General features: G+C 37.8%; 1 protein-coding gene across 1 annotated transcript; it reads left to right on the top strand.

The window, feature by feature from the left end:
• The first annotated feature begins 3,808 nt into the window (after positions 1-3,808).
• Positions 3,809-6,429, top strand: foxl1 (forkhead box L1). The gene has a single exon (XM_053499975.1). The coding sequence runs from the start codon at positions 4,033-4,035 to the stop codon at positions 5,179-5,181; it is 1,149 nt and encodes a 382-aa protein (XP_053355950.1). The 5' UTR covers positions 3,809-4,032; the 3' UTR covers positions 5,182-6,429.
• Positions 6,430-16,100: the final 9,671 nt, after the last annotated feature.

The raw sequence follows: 16,100 nt of genomic DNA, 5'->3' as shown, positions 1-16,100 counted from the left end.
TCAATATGGAGTTGGTCCCCCCTTTTGCAAAAATGGAAGACAAATTTCATCCCCAACCTGTTGCAACAAAGTTGGAAGCATAACATTACCTAAGATGTCCTGGTATGCTGAGGCATTAAGATTGCTCTTCACTGGGGATTAGGGGCAGGGACACCTAAATTCAATAATTAACTTTTTGTCCATATAACGTATGTTTATCATGTCTGCATCATTATGTTCAAAATCATTCACTATTTTTGGGAATAATTTTGAAATAAATAAATACCATTACGGAAGAATATTTGCATGCCTGCAAAGAAAGCAACATATTACATGACAGACCTGTCATGTAGGTTAGTTTGGACTGATGTCTTTTTTTACAGAATATATCAATAAATAGGGTCATCATCAACTTTTGTGTCATGCTATGAGCATGTCACAGATTTTCCTCACTGAATATAGGAACAAGCAGAATTAAGTGCTGTTAAAACATTAGAGCAGTGTGAGGAGTGGCAGTGAGTTGATTGCATACTCGATTCGCAGGTAATGGTAGCATTGCATGCGGATCTGCATGTGGGCGAAGCCGTGAGTAACCTCTAATCTCCATATAAAAGAAACTTCTATATAGAACACTTTATGGTAAAAAAAAAAGAAAACAGTCAATATTTGGTATGAAAACCATTTATTTAAAAACAACCAGTAGTGTTGGACACAGATTTGTGCAATTTTAGTAAAAAAAGACGTTTTACTGAGCAGGTTGAAGAATATGCCAGACTTTTTCTGGTAACTTTGTTACCTTGTTTTGTAATGTCATATATTTATTAATTTTTAAGGTTTTTTTGGAAATAGTTAATGATTTTGTACATAATAATGCAGACACGATACACATTTACAACAAAATTTGTATTAAAGATGAAAATGCACTGTAAATGCATAGGTCCATAGATATATAAAGTGTTTACATACAGAGCCACATACATACAAACATAGCTACATATATACATTTATGTATGTTTGTGGGGTACAAAAGTTTGAAGCAAATTAAAAATTGCTATTCTTTAATTGGTGAAAATGGCATGTCTAATACTGTATATTTACATACTTAAAACAAATAAATTACATTTTACTGGATATTTTATATTTGGGATTCTGCACTGTTTTTAGGTTCCTGTTTATTTACACACTGATTCTCTATACCACTTTTCCTGTACAGGGTTGTGGGAGACCTAGAGCATATCCAAAAGGTCTCAGGGTGCTAGTAGGGGTACACTCTAAATTGGGTGCAGTTTATCAGAATGCACAAGCATGCACAAACTCTCACACACTACAGGCAATTCAGAAATGCCACTTTATGAGAAAACTGGAGTACTCTGAGAAAACCCACCAAGCACAGAAAGAACACGCAAACTCCATGCACACAGACGCTTGGCGGGACTCAAATCGTCAACCACAGTGCTAACCATTACGCCATGGTGGCACCTTGTCCCTTAATAAATGTAAGTAAATTTGTGATTTTGACCATTCAATCTGCTTTGTACAAAACATCAGATTTTTCTCCTGCCTAAATACTTATATTAAAGCACTTGTGGATCATAAGGTTTTGTATAAATTTGTAGAGTTGTAAAATTTGTAGAGGAGATATAAATACTAGGAAACTCCTAAAATACCACAAAAAATCATGATGATTGCAATGCAAACACAAAGAGAAGGATTTAGTCCCAAGATAGGTTTAAAACTAATTATAGATAAAATTGAAAAAAAAAATTATGCTTGCAAAACAGAATTCTTTACATAAAAAAATTGTTAGTAAATTTTACATGATTTGCTTGTTTGCCTATAAATTCCTTTGAGGCATAACTCTACATAATATACAATAATAAAATTAATCATAGCAATAAGGACATGTAAAAAAAATATTTTTTTTGTCTTTTAAAAGTTCTAATTAATTGTTTTAGATTAAATATTATATCTAGTTTCAATAACTAGGCCTATATAAAATCTTTTGAGGGACTTTTTCATACTCAACCATCAATTATTATCAAAACAATGTATTATGTAAAATTAAAACAATGTATATTATGCTGGCAATCTGTGTAAAATGTAATTATATAGTAGCACAATTTAACAACGAATTCAGCAAAAAAAAAAAAAAAAAGCCAAATTGCACGTTGGTGCAAGCAAGATTTTCTTTTTAGATATTCCCTGTAATAAGAATCACATGTACCCCAGGATCTTTAAAAAGATTTTGTAAGAGTGTTAATTATAAGATAAACTATATAAAGTTAGCCTGAATTATAGCATATAAATAATTTCCATAGTGCATTTAAATTACTGAGTTGTCCTTAGATTTTATCTCGTGGACATTACAAGCAGGAAGTTCATGAAATTACTTTATATTGTATGTTTGCAAAAACATGAAAATAAAAAAGAAATTAAAGCTGGTTAATACATGTGTGCAAAAGTGCTTCTGAGTTTCTCTTCTAAAGTCTTATTTAACAATACAAAACTGATATGCATGTGCATTGACAGGAAAAAGGCAAGCAGAGAACAGACAGACAAACAGATAGATAGATAGATAGATAGATAGATAGATAGATAGATAGATAGATAGATAGATAGATAGATAGATAGATGGATGGATAGATAGATAGAAACTTTGTTGATTCCGTAGGACACTCCAGAATTTTTTCAAATTTCAATATTGCATAGTTTCTTTATTTAAAATAAGGGCCAAAAGCCCTATGTACCCCATGGGTCAAACATGCTACTTACTGTATGCTCCCACTCTATTTAGTTATTTAATCTCATCTAACAGAGTGGACTCCTTGGGATACCCCTAACAAGCGTTTCTACCCTGAGAGTTTGGGATTAGCTGTGCCAGACATGTGACGCAATTGTGCAAGATTTATCTTTAGAGAGAAAAATAACTCATTGATTTCAAACACCAGAATATGCTCAATGCCCACACATTGAGACACATCGCTGTTGGGTCTGGCATGTCTAAAACTTTATGAATCACTGTCTGTGATGGAAAAGTCAAACTCAGGAAAACTTCTAAGTTTATCCATTGAAACCTCCAAACACGTAATGTAATCATGGGCCAGCTGTGTGCACTTGTAAAGTTGTTATAATCCCCCTTGCTCCTATAAACAGGAAAATACATAATATAAAGCATCATGTGCACATTCACAAAAAATATAGTTTACTTCAGCATCCTGCCAAGTTCTCCTTTTATGGAAATTGAAGGGTTTGTTCAAATGATTGATGTTGACATTGATGTTTTAGAAAAGGGAAGATCTAGAGATATTTGCCTATATCTCGTTAGTCATATGGGGTTAAACAGATTAGGTAAAATCAATGCAATGCTCTGATAGAGTTCATGTAAAAGTGATCAAAACTTTCATTTATTATGCCATAGTTATTTGTAATCTTCCTGTAGGCGAGAACGGAGGAAAGATGGATGTATCTGATAAAAAGTTAAAAAGAGAGAGAAGAATTGTTTAAGTTGTTGTCCTTTACATGCTTTGTTTTCTTTTCAAACAGCCCAGAAAAACCTGGAGCGAGCGCTCTGTGCTGTTTGCTTGTTCTCTCTCTTTCTCTCTCTCGTTCAGAGTCGTAGGGTGGACGTGATCTTTCAAACATCAGATCAGTGCGTTTATGTATTGGGTGCCCGGAAATTTTTTCCAAATAAACACAGCTTGATTCGACTTGGGTGGGCAGACTTATCAACAGACTAATTCTATAAACAAATGAGGGAATAAACCGAGCTCACCATTGGCTGGTGGGTCAGGGACACGAGGGAAGAGAGAGAGAGAGACGGCAGAGAGACTTGTGGGGCTTTTGGGGCAATGAAATTTTAATTAATGTGGGTGGGCTGAAAGAAACACAACGAGTGTTTATCATAGACAATTTATTTTCCAGCATAAGTCAACATAAAGCAGCAAATGTGCAACAAAGTGCAGGAGAGCCAGACTGCCTGACTCTCGGGGATCTCTCTATGGACCGCGGCTCGAGGAGTTTCTGAACCGCTGCGCGTTTATCGAGACTTTCAACATGAACTTGTACACGGGACGGGCAGCGCAGGGACCCGCGGCTCTCAGCCTCACCAACTCGTCCCTGATTTATCTGTATGGTGGAGACGTGGGAGGCATGATCCCGGCTCTGGGACTCGCCTCAACCCGGCAGGAACCTCCACAGAAGCCTCCGTACAGCTACATCGCGCTCATCGCCATGGCCATCAAGAGCGCACCGGGCAAACGCGCCACGCTGAGCGGCATCTACCAGTTTATTATGGACCGCTTTCCGTTTTACCACGACAACAAGCAGGGCTGGCAGAACTCCATCCGGCACAACCTGTCGCTGAACGACTGCTTCATCAAGGTGCCCAGGGAGAAAGGGCGCCCGGGCAAGGGCAGCTACTGGACTCTAGACCCCAAGTGCCTGGACATGTTTGAGAACGGCAATTACAGGAGGAGGAAACGGAAGTCCAAACTGCAGGAGCATAGCGAAGCTAAACCGAGTCACAAACGCAGCCGGGGTCCGACCGCTCTTGCTCTGGGCACCAGCAAACTTTGCGCAGGGACGCGTGTGGTGAAAGGCGAGACCCTGGGTAATGAAAAGCCCCTGGCGGAGATGATGATTCAGCACAAGGACCAAGAACATCCATCACCGCGAGGACATCTGAGTTTCCCGCCACTCAACCCGGTGAAACAGTGTCGTGGCGCGCACCCGACCAGCGCGCGCCCCCGCCCCCCAAGCGAGCAGCAAAGCGCGTCTCCGCACAAACCCGACCATCAGCCAGAACTGCACTCTCCGCACCTGCGCCAAATGCATCCTGGGAATTCGACGAGCGCCGCTGCAAAAAGCACCAGCGTCACTTCGACTTTGGGCTCCTCGCAACTCCCAAAGCGAGACACCAAAGACCTAACGGACGGCAAGAAAACTTCAGATAAATCGAAAGAATTTAGCATAGATAGCATCTTGGCGAAAAAGGTGAACCGGCTCCAGCGCAGGTGCAGCTGCGGAGGCTCAGAGGCTGCGTGTTTGGAAACGCGTCACCGCGCGCTCGCGACAGCACTACTTCCGTCTGCGCACGCGCCGCACCTCTATCCCAGAGCCTACCCGCTGTGCTCTTACATGTCACTGGCGTGGCCCGACACTTTACTCCAGTACTGCGAGAAGGGTGGTGAGAACTTAGTCTGATGACTGATCTATTGGTACCGAGACACAGCAGCAAACTCACATCTGGAGCAGCTGTTCTTAACTTCCAATAGCAGGAAATCACTACAGAGGCAATGGTCCTGTTCCTCATGTACAAATACACCTGATCCAACTGAGGAAATCTGTTAGAGAAGCTCTGATAGGGTATATACAATAGACTTATTTTAATAACTGGAGGTGGTAACAATCTGTTGTTGCCTTTTAAATGTCATAACGGGTTGGCTCTAAGACAGACAATGAACTAACATGTATACGTTATAATCAAGATCTACAGTGGTTTATTAACTCTTACATTGTTCATCAGATGCCAGGTTGATTATATCCTAATAACTAAATATCCTTTGTTGTTCTGAAGTGTACACAGTATTTTTGTATTGCACAAAAATTACAATGGCTAGTTCTTTAAGGAAAGACATTTCCTACTTTTAAACTTTCACTGGTCTTATGGTAGAACAGTTACAATCAATCACTCCTTCACCTGCCTCAATTTTTCTCTTTCTTGAAAACAGGGGGGGAAATGCAGCTATGAGGCAGTATTATGAAGAAACCCAAAATATTCTTTCTCGTAGTAGAAAACATACTGATTGTAACAACATGCTGACTCCTTCTATAACTGTTAATTAAATTAATGTCTTTGTTATATAACAAAAGAAAAATCAGTTTATTATTTGCCTTAGATTATATAAACATAGAAACACTAACATGTTTGAATGCAGCTGGCACCGTGATCAAAGCCATGTTGTTGTGGAAAATTAATCAACACTTTCTGACTAATCAAAATAAAGAATTCAGCAGCATTGTGGTATAAGACACAATAACCACTTTAGGACTTTTTTTAATAGCTCAGTTCAATAACTGCCATACAATGAATTATTATTATTATTATTATTATTATTATTATTATTATGTTTGGGACAACTTGGGTGGCCCACTTCAAAGGTTCACATAAGGCTGACAGTAGTTAACTTGGGTGATGTATTACCCATAGAGCCACGCCATGCAAACTCTCATGGATGTTGCTGTTTAAATGTAAATGTTTATTTGAGCTCTGATTTTATTACGCTCCTTTCCGTGCTTGTAAAAGGAATAGAAGATAAATTACAAATTGTATCATGTTGTTGCTTTTCTTCGCTCCTCAAGTACCTCATGGATGCATATAGTTGGGAACATTTTTGAGGAAAAACATAACAAGAGTAAATGAGTCGAGTGTTTGTGGAACGAAATCCGAGATAAAATAAATAACACATTGTATAAATAAAATATTTTTTACACAGTAACTCTTTATGTGTAATCTTTGTGAGTAATGATTTTTTTCCTACATTTTAAAAATACTCAATATAGTTTTTTTCATTTTAATATGATATATACGGGCATTTATAGCCGACTAAATGTTAAATTTGAATTAACCATAATAGTTGTTGCAATAGTGTAGGGCTTTTGTAAAATTGCATCTAAAGGAGTAAAGATCTATGTCAATTATATTATTATTATTAGTTTTTTCCAAGCCACCTTTAGTATTTTTAGTTTAGTGTTTAAGTATGTTGAAATTTTATTTGCAAGGATGCTTTGGTCTAAAAAAAAATTGGGTTAAAAATAATAATAAAAAAATCTTAACCTAACATAGCACTTGGCACTGAATACAGAAGCTGACAGTTGTTTCATAGAGAATTCCTTGTCTAGATTTATCTTTAGGGCTAAATCTAATCTTAGATTGAAGAACCAGCCCCCTGGGTGCCCACTTTATCCCATGCCACTATATATAGCCATGAGTCTGATTCAGCTGCATGGTGTCTCTCTGTAGCTTTACACAGTGCAAATCAGGAATGCTCGTGGAAATAAATAAACTTCCCCACATTTGAGCAAGGGGACTCACATTCACAAGCATTTCCTGTGTATAGGATTCTTTTGGTCAGACGTGTAAATAAAGCGACATCCACCCGTAGGCTGGAAGGCTGGGAGTGAGCAGGGGCAGCGGCTCTAATCTATCTCCCTGCACAGATGTGCTGTTAAGATCACACAGGCAGGAAAAAATCCCTGATCTCTCATCCTGAATTTTTTAAGACAGTTATGAAATGACAATGACACTCGCTATATCGACTCAGTGTCAACATTTACACCCTGAGAGTTCTTATGTCTATATTTATGCCAAAAATATAGATGCCAATATAAATAATTACCCATTTTTGGTTGTCAGAAGGTTGTCAGTGTGTCATTAATTCGATTCATTTAATACATCATACATTTTGTGCTTCTGTAACACAACAAATATCCATGCACACATTATACCGACATCAAACACTATACAATATCATCTGTAGGGTTTCTGATGGTTGGACTTGAATTTAATTAATGATGAATTATATAGACTTTTGATATATGATCAAACATTAGTTACATAATCATAGGAAAAATGTGAAAAAGGATTGTAAATGCACATGTGCATGCATGTGATCACATGAAAAATATTATTCATATGAGAAAATTCACAGAAGGTTATTCAAAGGCTTTAGGTTAAAAAAATTAGTAAGGCATAAAATGTCTAAAGACCACATGTAGACTTCACACATAAATTGTGACTTTTCTCTAAACAGATTAAATGCAAGTTTTTAATTGTCAGAAAAAAGGCAGTGTAAAGATACAATACTCGTCCTAAAATGTAGTACAATTTGGGGGAAATACGATTACATAATATTGTTTTTAAATCATACAGGTACAAAATACATTTTACTAGTGAATAATGCTTAAAATAAGAATACTGCTACATGCCATGTGTATAATATTTGAGCTAGTAATATACATCTGCATATTCGTAGAAGTGGAAAAATGCTAAATATGGTACTGATATAAACGGTCCTGGTGTGACCAGACAGCCTACCAAAATCCCAACAACTTCTCTATTTCTAGCACAAAGTCACCTTATCTGGTCTATTTTGGGAATAAACAAATTCTTTTGCAAAAATACGGTATCAGTTTTGTTCCAATATCCAAGCAGTAACACATCCGATTATAATAAATCAGTATAAATATCTTAAATATAGACAAATTTTAGAAGTGTCTTTCTTTATTGGAATTTTTTTTAAAAAAAATAATAAAATCATTACAACTATTTCTAGATGTTCTAAAATTTGCTTATGCCAAATGTTTACATTTAGAAATAAGCAGTATGATCAGCCAAAAGAACAAAACAATTTTTAGCTTAAAATTTGTCCATGTGGTGGCAGAGAGGCATGGTGGTTAGCAGCACCGTGGCTTCTAAGCTCCAGAGTCATAGGGTCAAGTCCTGCCTTCGGGTTTGTGTGCGAGGAGTTTCCATGTTCTCCCAGTCCTTGATGGGTTTCTCCAGGTACACCAGTTTCCTCCGACAGTCCAAAGACAAACAGATTATGCTAACTGGTGTTTCCAAATTGCCCGTAGTGTGTAAGTGTTTGTGCTTTTGCTCTGCATTGGATCGCCAACTTATCCAGGGTGTACCTCACATATTGCCCCAAGTTCCATGAGATAGGTCCAAGGCTCCTTGTGCAGGATAAGCGGTATAGAGAATGAGTGAAGTGTCCATGTACCTAGAAATAAGCTTGATGGTCTTATAGTTGTTAGTTCTCAAGTTCTCATAATGAGAAATGTTAGATACCATTTCCTTTAATTAAAATTTCTTCAGACGCTTAGGTAACATTTTTGCAGTCTACTTGAAAGTAAAATCAAGGTTCATAACCAACCATTCGAAAGGCTGAATATTTAAAAGCTTCCTTCGAAATATTGTAATAGTAATAAGAATGATTTGATTTGATTTGAAGTGTAACTTTTTTTTTCATAAAGCCCCTTATCCTAATACAGGTGTTATTAAATATTATGAATTTCGTACATTACTGTGAAGGTTTGTTACATGCCACCATTAACAGTTTTACCAAAACAGTGTCTGGCCCATGCTTAATCTTCTCTTTCTGTGGCCACAAGTATGATATCACGTGCAGCAAAGGTTTTTCTTGACAGCTTAGAGTTTATGGGCTACAGATTAGAGGGAAAACTCAAAAGAATAACATTTTTCAGTTTGGGTTTATTCTTTCACCAGCTTGATATTAAAATAAACATAGAAAAGAAAGACGATCCTCCAAAGTGTTTAAAGTGTAAAATCTCTGCATTTAGGTCTCAGAGCGCGTCATCCCCTCGTTCTCATTTATTTTGATGAGAACCAGAACACTTTCCCTCTCTCTCTGCAGTCAGAATCACAAATGCTCCTGTGGGAGAGCTGTCAAAGACAAGCAGGTTTTTCGCTTGCTATAGAGCAGCTGATGGACGATTAGAATAGTTTGATTTATTCCTGAGGATTTAAGTAACATTTGGATTGCAATAAAGCCAATAAGGGCAAAGTAGGTTTTGTCATATACTCATCATCATGGTTGGAAAATGGATGCCAAGCCACAGGTGAAAGCAAAGACTTCAGAGCATGGGGTCCCTTTAACTGTAATCAGTGTAGATTACAGATTCTGTATCTGTTTAGGGAACCAAACATCTGTATCTGTATTTGGGTTTAAACCAAAGTGAGCATGGCCTAAACATGAAAACCTAAAAAAAAAAACACTGAACAAAATTTTGAAGTAGAAATGACAGCACTGTAAGCATGACCTGTAGATTCTGGTAATGCATTTACATCAGCTTCAATTAAAAATTCTTCCCTTTAATTATACATTTTTTTCTGGATCTATTTCCCAATAGACAGTATAAGTCATAACCTAATTTAGTGTAAATCGCCATGACCCTGCCGTTACTAAAGATGCATGTGCTCTTTCTTTGTTCTGCTTCATGACTGACTAAATATTAGGCCTATTATTTTGATATGTACAAGTATTTTTTATTGCGGCAATAGAGAGTTTTATTCCTGTAAAAAGGCCACCAACAAAACCGAAATAATCTAGACATGTTTTTGATGTATTGAGGGTTGGATTAATTCCATTCAAGTCAAAGAAGCAGTCACTCACTCTCTCCCACTTATTATTGTTGTTCTCTAGCTTGTCCAGTACAGGGTTGCAGGAGGGCTGGAACCCATCCTTGGGGACTCTGGGAACTAGGCGAGGTACGCACTAGGCGGGCACACCCTGGATAAGGTGCCAATCCAATCACAATATAAAATTTCAAAAAGAGAGAAAAACAACTTGTTAACAGTCAGTTGAGATTTCGACGAAATAGTTTTAAAAACACTTCTTTATCGTATTTATATTTCACACTTCTTGCCATACTTGGATGTTCTTACTCACTCAAGTCTTTTTAATGTTAGATTTAAACCGAGATCTGATTAATCTATCAGGGGTGAAATTAGGAGGAAGAAATAAAAGGCCAACTGTTTGAAGTGTCTTCATCTTCATTTGATCTGCCATCACAGCTCGAGTCAGTATTAAATCATATATATTTTTTTTAAGAGCAGTGCCTTCAAAAGCGGTTTAATCTTGCTGTTTGTTATATATTTTCACTCTCTACATAAACAGAACTCAGTTGTCCAAATATGTGCTCAGTGCAAAAGCGGGTGGGCTGGGCCGTGATGAAGATTGATGAGATTGCTGTGAGGAACATTCACTGCTAATCCGGTTACACTTCCTGGCACACTGTTTTATACATCATTATTCAAGTGAGGGGAACAAAATGTGAAAAAAAAAAATCATTGGATATAGTACAGAGAAGTTAAGTGTGAGAAGTTAAAGGAAAAACAAAAACAAAATATGGTTTCCTTTTTTGTTTTTTTCTTTTTAGTAAGCTGCAGGGTGACCACGAGCCTCCAGAGCAGTTTTAATGTGTTTTAATGTCGGCAGAGCTTCTACAAATCTCTGGAAGTATACTAGAGCAATGAACTTTGAAATTTTTTTTAAAGGATGTTTGCTCAACTGGTTTTATGATGATGATGGTGTTGTCTAATACATCTGTCTAAATTTTCTCACAAATGTTCTACCGGATTGCGACCAAGTGATAAGGAAAACCCTACCGTGTCATCCTCATCAAACTCTTTAGTGAGCCTTTGGCTATGTGGATGGGAACGCTGTCATTCCTGGTTGACTTTAGTCTCTCAGTACTATAAAAGTATCTACACTCAATGGTCACCTCATTAGGTACATCTTTCTAGAACTTGGTTGGACCCCCTTTTGCCTAAAGTTTTCACGACACAGATTCAAAAAGGAGCTTGAAACATTTCTTATAGATTTTAGTCCAGATTTACATAAGAGCATCATGTAGTTGCTGATGATTTGACAGCTACATATACATGATGCAAATCTCCAGTTTCATTACATCCCAAAGGTGCTTTATTGGATTGAGATCTGGTGACTTTGTAGCCTTGCACCTCCAGGGTCCAGGTTCAATTCCTGTCTGTGTGCATGGAATTTCGCATGTTCTCTTCGCATGGGTTTCCTCTGGGTACTCCGGTTTCGTTCCACAGTCCAAAGACATGCAGATTAGGAAAATTGGCATTCTCGAATTGCCCATAGTGTGTAAATGAGCGTGTGAGTGTGTAAAGTACTGTATGCGTGCCCTTCCAATTGATTGGTACCCTGTCTAAGTCTCCTGGAATAGGCACCAGGGCCCCTGAGACCCTATACACAGGATAAATGAGTGAGTGAGTTAGTGAGTGACTGTGGAGGCCATTTGTGTAAAGTGAACTCATTGTCATGTTCAATAAAGCAGTTTGTGATGATCTTAGTTTTGTGACATGAAATGTTATACTGTGGTCGATAAAGCGATAGACACAGAGAGCCAAGGGGCTCAAAGTGTGCCAAGAAAATATCCCCCCACCCTTAGGCTTTTAACATCAGCCTGAACTGTTAATACAAGGCAGGATGCAATAACTTTTTTATTTTTTTAATTCCAAATTCTGACCCTACCATCCAGCAGATATCGAGACATGACAGACCAGGCAATTTTCCCCATTGTTCTGTTGTGCAAATTTGGTGAGTCTATGTAAGTTGTAGCTTTAGTTTCCTATTCAAAGCTGGTCTTCTGCTGCCATAACCCATCTGTCTAAACGTTTGATGTCTTGTGCATTCAGAGATATTCTTTGGTTGCAGATACCTCAGTTGTGCCGAGCTGTTATTTGAGTCCGAATACTCGGCATCCACAAGGCATTTTGACCCAAAGAATAGATCTCATTGAATCAGAAAATTCTCTGTAAACCCTAGAGATGGTTGTCCGTAAAAACTCCAAAAGATAAGCAGTTTCAGAAAGACCTGCCCATCTGGCACCATCAACTAAACTGCAACAGATCATCTTGACCATAGCTGCATGCCTAAATGGATCAACTGCCAAAGGACTGGCTGGTTAGATATTTGCGCTAAAAAACAGGTTGAACAGGTATACCTAATGAAGTTGCTGGTAAGTCTATATTACAGCACAAAGAACTGTATACAGCAAATATGTAGTAGTATTGAAGGGCATCATTCATCATATTCACATCTGTTGTATTATTTCAATTACTCTACACAAACAAATACAGACCCGAGTGCAATAATATTATGCAGTGTTTGATATACCAGAACATTTCTTTAAGTCACTTTTAAAATTTCGTTACAGTTCCACAAGAAAAATTCTCGTGGAAATTACTGATATTTTTGCGTTTGCATGGCTCGCTTCAGGATCAGATCATTGCCATGCTTATGCACATGCACATAAAAGAGCAACCACACACATGGAATAGGATCAATTCCAGCCACTCAGACATATTCAAAAAAAAAAAAAAAAAGAGTCAGGTATCCCCATCCTTGATGAATCACTTAAAACGGTGGAACCATATATTGAAAAGCTCTTTTGTCACCAGGAATCCACTGCAGATTGAATGTTTACATACCTTTTAAGATTTCATGCCTGGAAAGCTGTAACATGAGGTTAGCACAATAAATATCCATCTCATTAACAAACACATATGGTTCCTAGATCACACTATGAAAATGTAAAATAACAGCGAAAAAACAAAGAGCTCTTTGGAAATAAACTTTCACGTTTTCACGTGTTCAAGTGTTGTCGCATGGGCCAAACTGATTCTTAGACAAATAACCAGGGTATTTGGTTATTTTAGTGAATTTTACACTTGCTGGATTAGAAAGCCCGTCTTTTGGATCAGCTCAGCAAGCGGAAAGAGGTATTTTAAAAGCGGTTTGATAAGCACTTAGAATTTTTATTTGCATTCAGCATATTTGACCAAATATAGTCAATGTTTTAAATATTTACATTAACAATTTACCAGGTTTTCCTCAGACCCAGTGGTTTAGCTGTGCTGGAGGATGTGGAGTAAGAAAAATTTACATTTGAGCATTTGGCGGACTTTGCATGTTGAAATTCTGAATATAGCAAGGTTTGCTTTTTTTTTTTTTAATCCAGTCGTATTAGATTTATTTTGTTAGTACATATTTAATAATGGTTAGGTCATTAGTTGACCAAAGTGCAGCTGCTACTCAGTTTGGTTTCAAATCGGTTTGCTGTTTGTTTCCTGGCTCGATCCCAAACACTCTGGGTCATTGGCCTTGAGGCAACTGTGACACCCTTATGTTGCATCACATTTATCTAAAAGCTGACCACCCATGAACTAAGGAGCATTTTACTGTGTCTATTATCCATCCATTCCCATTACAGGCTGAATTAACGAGCAGCCTGGATGTTTATATCAATGTTCCTCTTGCACCGCCCTTACATTTTGTAAAGCAGCCTATATAGGAATCATTTTAGTATATATAATGCGATGATCCAGGGTTTGCATGTGCTAAATGTCAGTGATCCATGCAGACAGGTCAAGGCAAGGTCAAAAGATTGAAGGCTATCAGAAGCCATTTATGCAACTTGTACCAGGTCAGAGTCTGTCTGGCTTTTTGTGGACTTCAGCAGAACATTTTTTAAGTTTCAAGGAAGCAGATGGCTCAAGTTTAGACTTCCTCTCCTCTTTGATGATGCTTTGTACATAGAAGTAGACCGAAAAACACAAATTTTACAGCATATTGTTGCGATTATTATGCAAATACAAGAACTGCACACATTTTGGAACAGTCGTGTTGGCATAAAGTGATTATATCCATTGTGAAATTGGACCATGTGTGTGTTTGTGGGGCCCCCCGTCAGAGACCACCCATATGACTAACTCACACTTATTAATGACTTAATATGACTCATGATTCTATGCTTTTCTGATAGAAATCTCCTCCCAAATCAAACACTGAGATTTTATTTCATCTCAGATAGATCAAGAAATAGAAGTGTTGCACTTCACTACATGCTAGACTGAATTGCTAATTAGGGAAAAAAAAACACAGACACACACACACACACACACTGAATAAACATGCAAAGGAAAGTGGTGAGCCAGGTGAAAGCGTAGGATGTGATTAGTGTGTGGTGATACATGAGAAAAGAAGCATTTGCTCAGCTCCAGATCTGGCACTAATTAGCAATGCTGGAGTTCTTGCTGTGTGACACCAGGCTTTGGCGCTTCACAGCTCATGACTGTGTGTCCAATCAGCGCAGGCCAGTGTGACTGCTGTTTATTTACTCTCTCAGTCAGCCGTGGCAGCCATTTGGCAGCTCCCTCAACCAACGAATCTTAAGCGCTCCCACATTGAGCAGCCTCTGCCTGGTCACACTCACCAGCACATGAAAACACATGTTCATAAAAAAAAAATGACACAAACAAAGACAGGCGTGATAAAGGAATATCTGGTGAGGTGAGCCACCGTGGATCAGCCATGATGGAGGAACAGCTTGGTGTGAAAAATGTTTAAACATAATTATTGTAATTATTTATAACTCCACACAGATGAGGATGGGTTTCCGTTTCCCCGCAAAGTTTTTTTTCCGCTCACATTATCTCAGGGAGCTTTTCCTCGCCACTGTTGCCTTTGGCTTGCTTCTTAGAGATCAAGATCTACATCTGGATTTTTGTACAACAGCGTTGTGGGAGTGTCTGTTGTTCAAAGTGCTACACAAAGAAAATGGAATTAGATAAAAGATTGTGTTTCAGATTGTAATGAGCTCCACTACATATCAGGGTGGACATCTTTTATTATAAACATAACAGACATTTTCTAACAGGTACATTCCATCAGGGAAAATTTGGATAGTAAAGCAAAGCATTCACAGTACATTAAAACAAACACGGTATTCACAAAGCACAATTTTTTTTTCAACAAAATGAGTAGATGCACCATGTTACAACATATACAATTTATTTATATACACATAAATTATAATTTTACAACCCAGTGATCCCTTTTGGAGCCAGCCATTGTGTGCAACCTGCAACATGTGATAAGTGTGTTAACATCTCTGTATTTACTATATATATATATATATATATATATATATATATATATGAGACTTCAGTAGTTTCATAAATCTCTGTGAAACACCACACTATTATCCTCCACTGCTCAGCAGCAGCTAATATGTATGGAGTTACACGACCGCCCTCTATTGACTGGACAGGACACTACACTCACTACACTACAGTAGAGCACGATTCACCATTAATACACATGCACGCTTAACATGAGTACATAACACTACAACAATGTGGTCCTTACACAGCACTACAGCTTGCACTGATCTATCACTACACAATGAGATCTCGATAAGCACAGTAGACACAGACTCGAAGTGCACAGAGATTACAAACAAAAGTAAAACTGACTAAAAATGATGTTGGGAGACTAAAAGATGTAAATCTAGGATTATATTTCAACATAACGAGGACACATCATATAGGAAAAAAATTGGTTAAAGGCACTTTGGACAGACTGGAGTTCACTCTGGAGGCTCGCGCACCACATGGATAATACCGAGAGTACTTAATACTGTTTTGTACATGAATAATATGGGGCTCACATTCCTGACAAAAATAAAACATGTATATACGTACAGACAAACATCACCTTACTTCCATACTG

This window comes from Clarias gariepinus, chromosome 7 (assembly GCF_024256425.1).
Source record: "Clarias gariepinus isolate MV-2021 ecotype Netherlands chromosome 7, CGAR_prim_01v2, whole genome shotgun sequence".
Taxonomy (NCBI): Eukaryota; Metazoa; Chordata; class Actinopteri; order Siluriformes; family Clariidae; genus Clarias; species Clarias gariepinus.
This window is presented reverse-complemented; position numbering and strand designations above follow the sequence as displayed.

What these genes read in the sequence shown, in the direction of transcription:
- foxl1 (XM_053499975.1), top strand. Translation starts at nt 4,033, where the DNA reads ATGAACTTGTACACGGGACGGGCAGCGCAGGGACCCGCGGCTCTCAGC.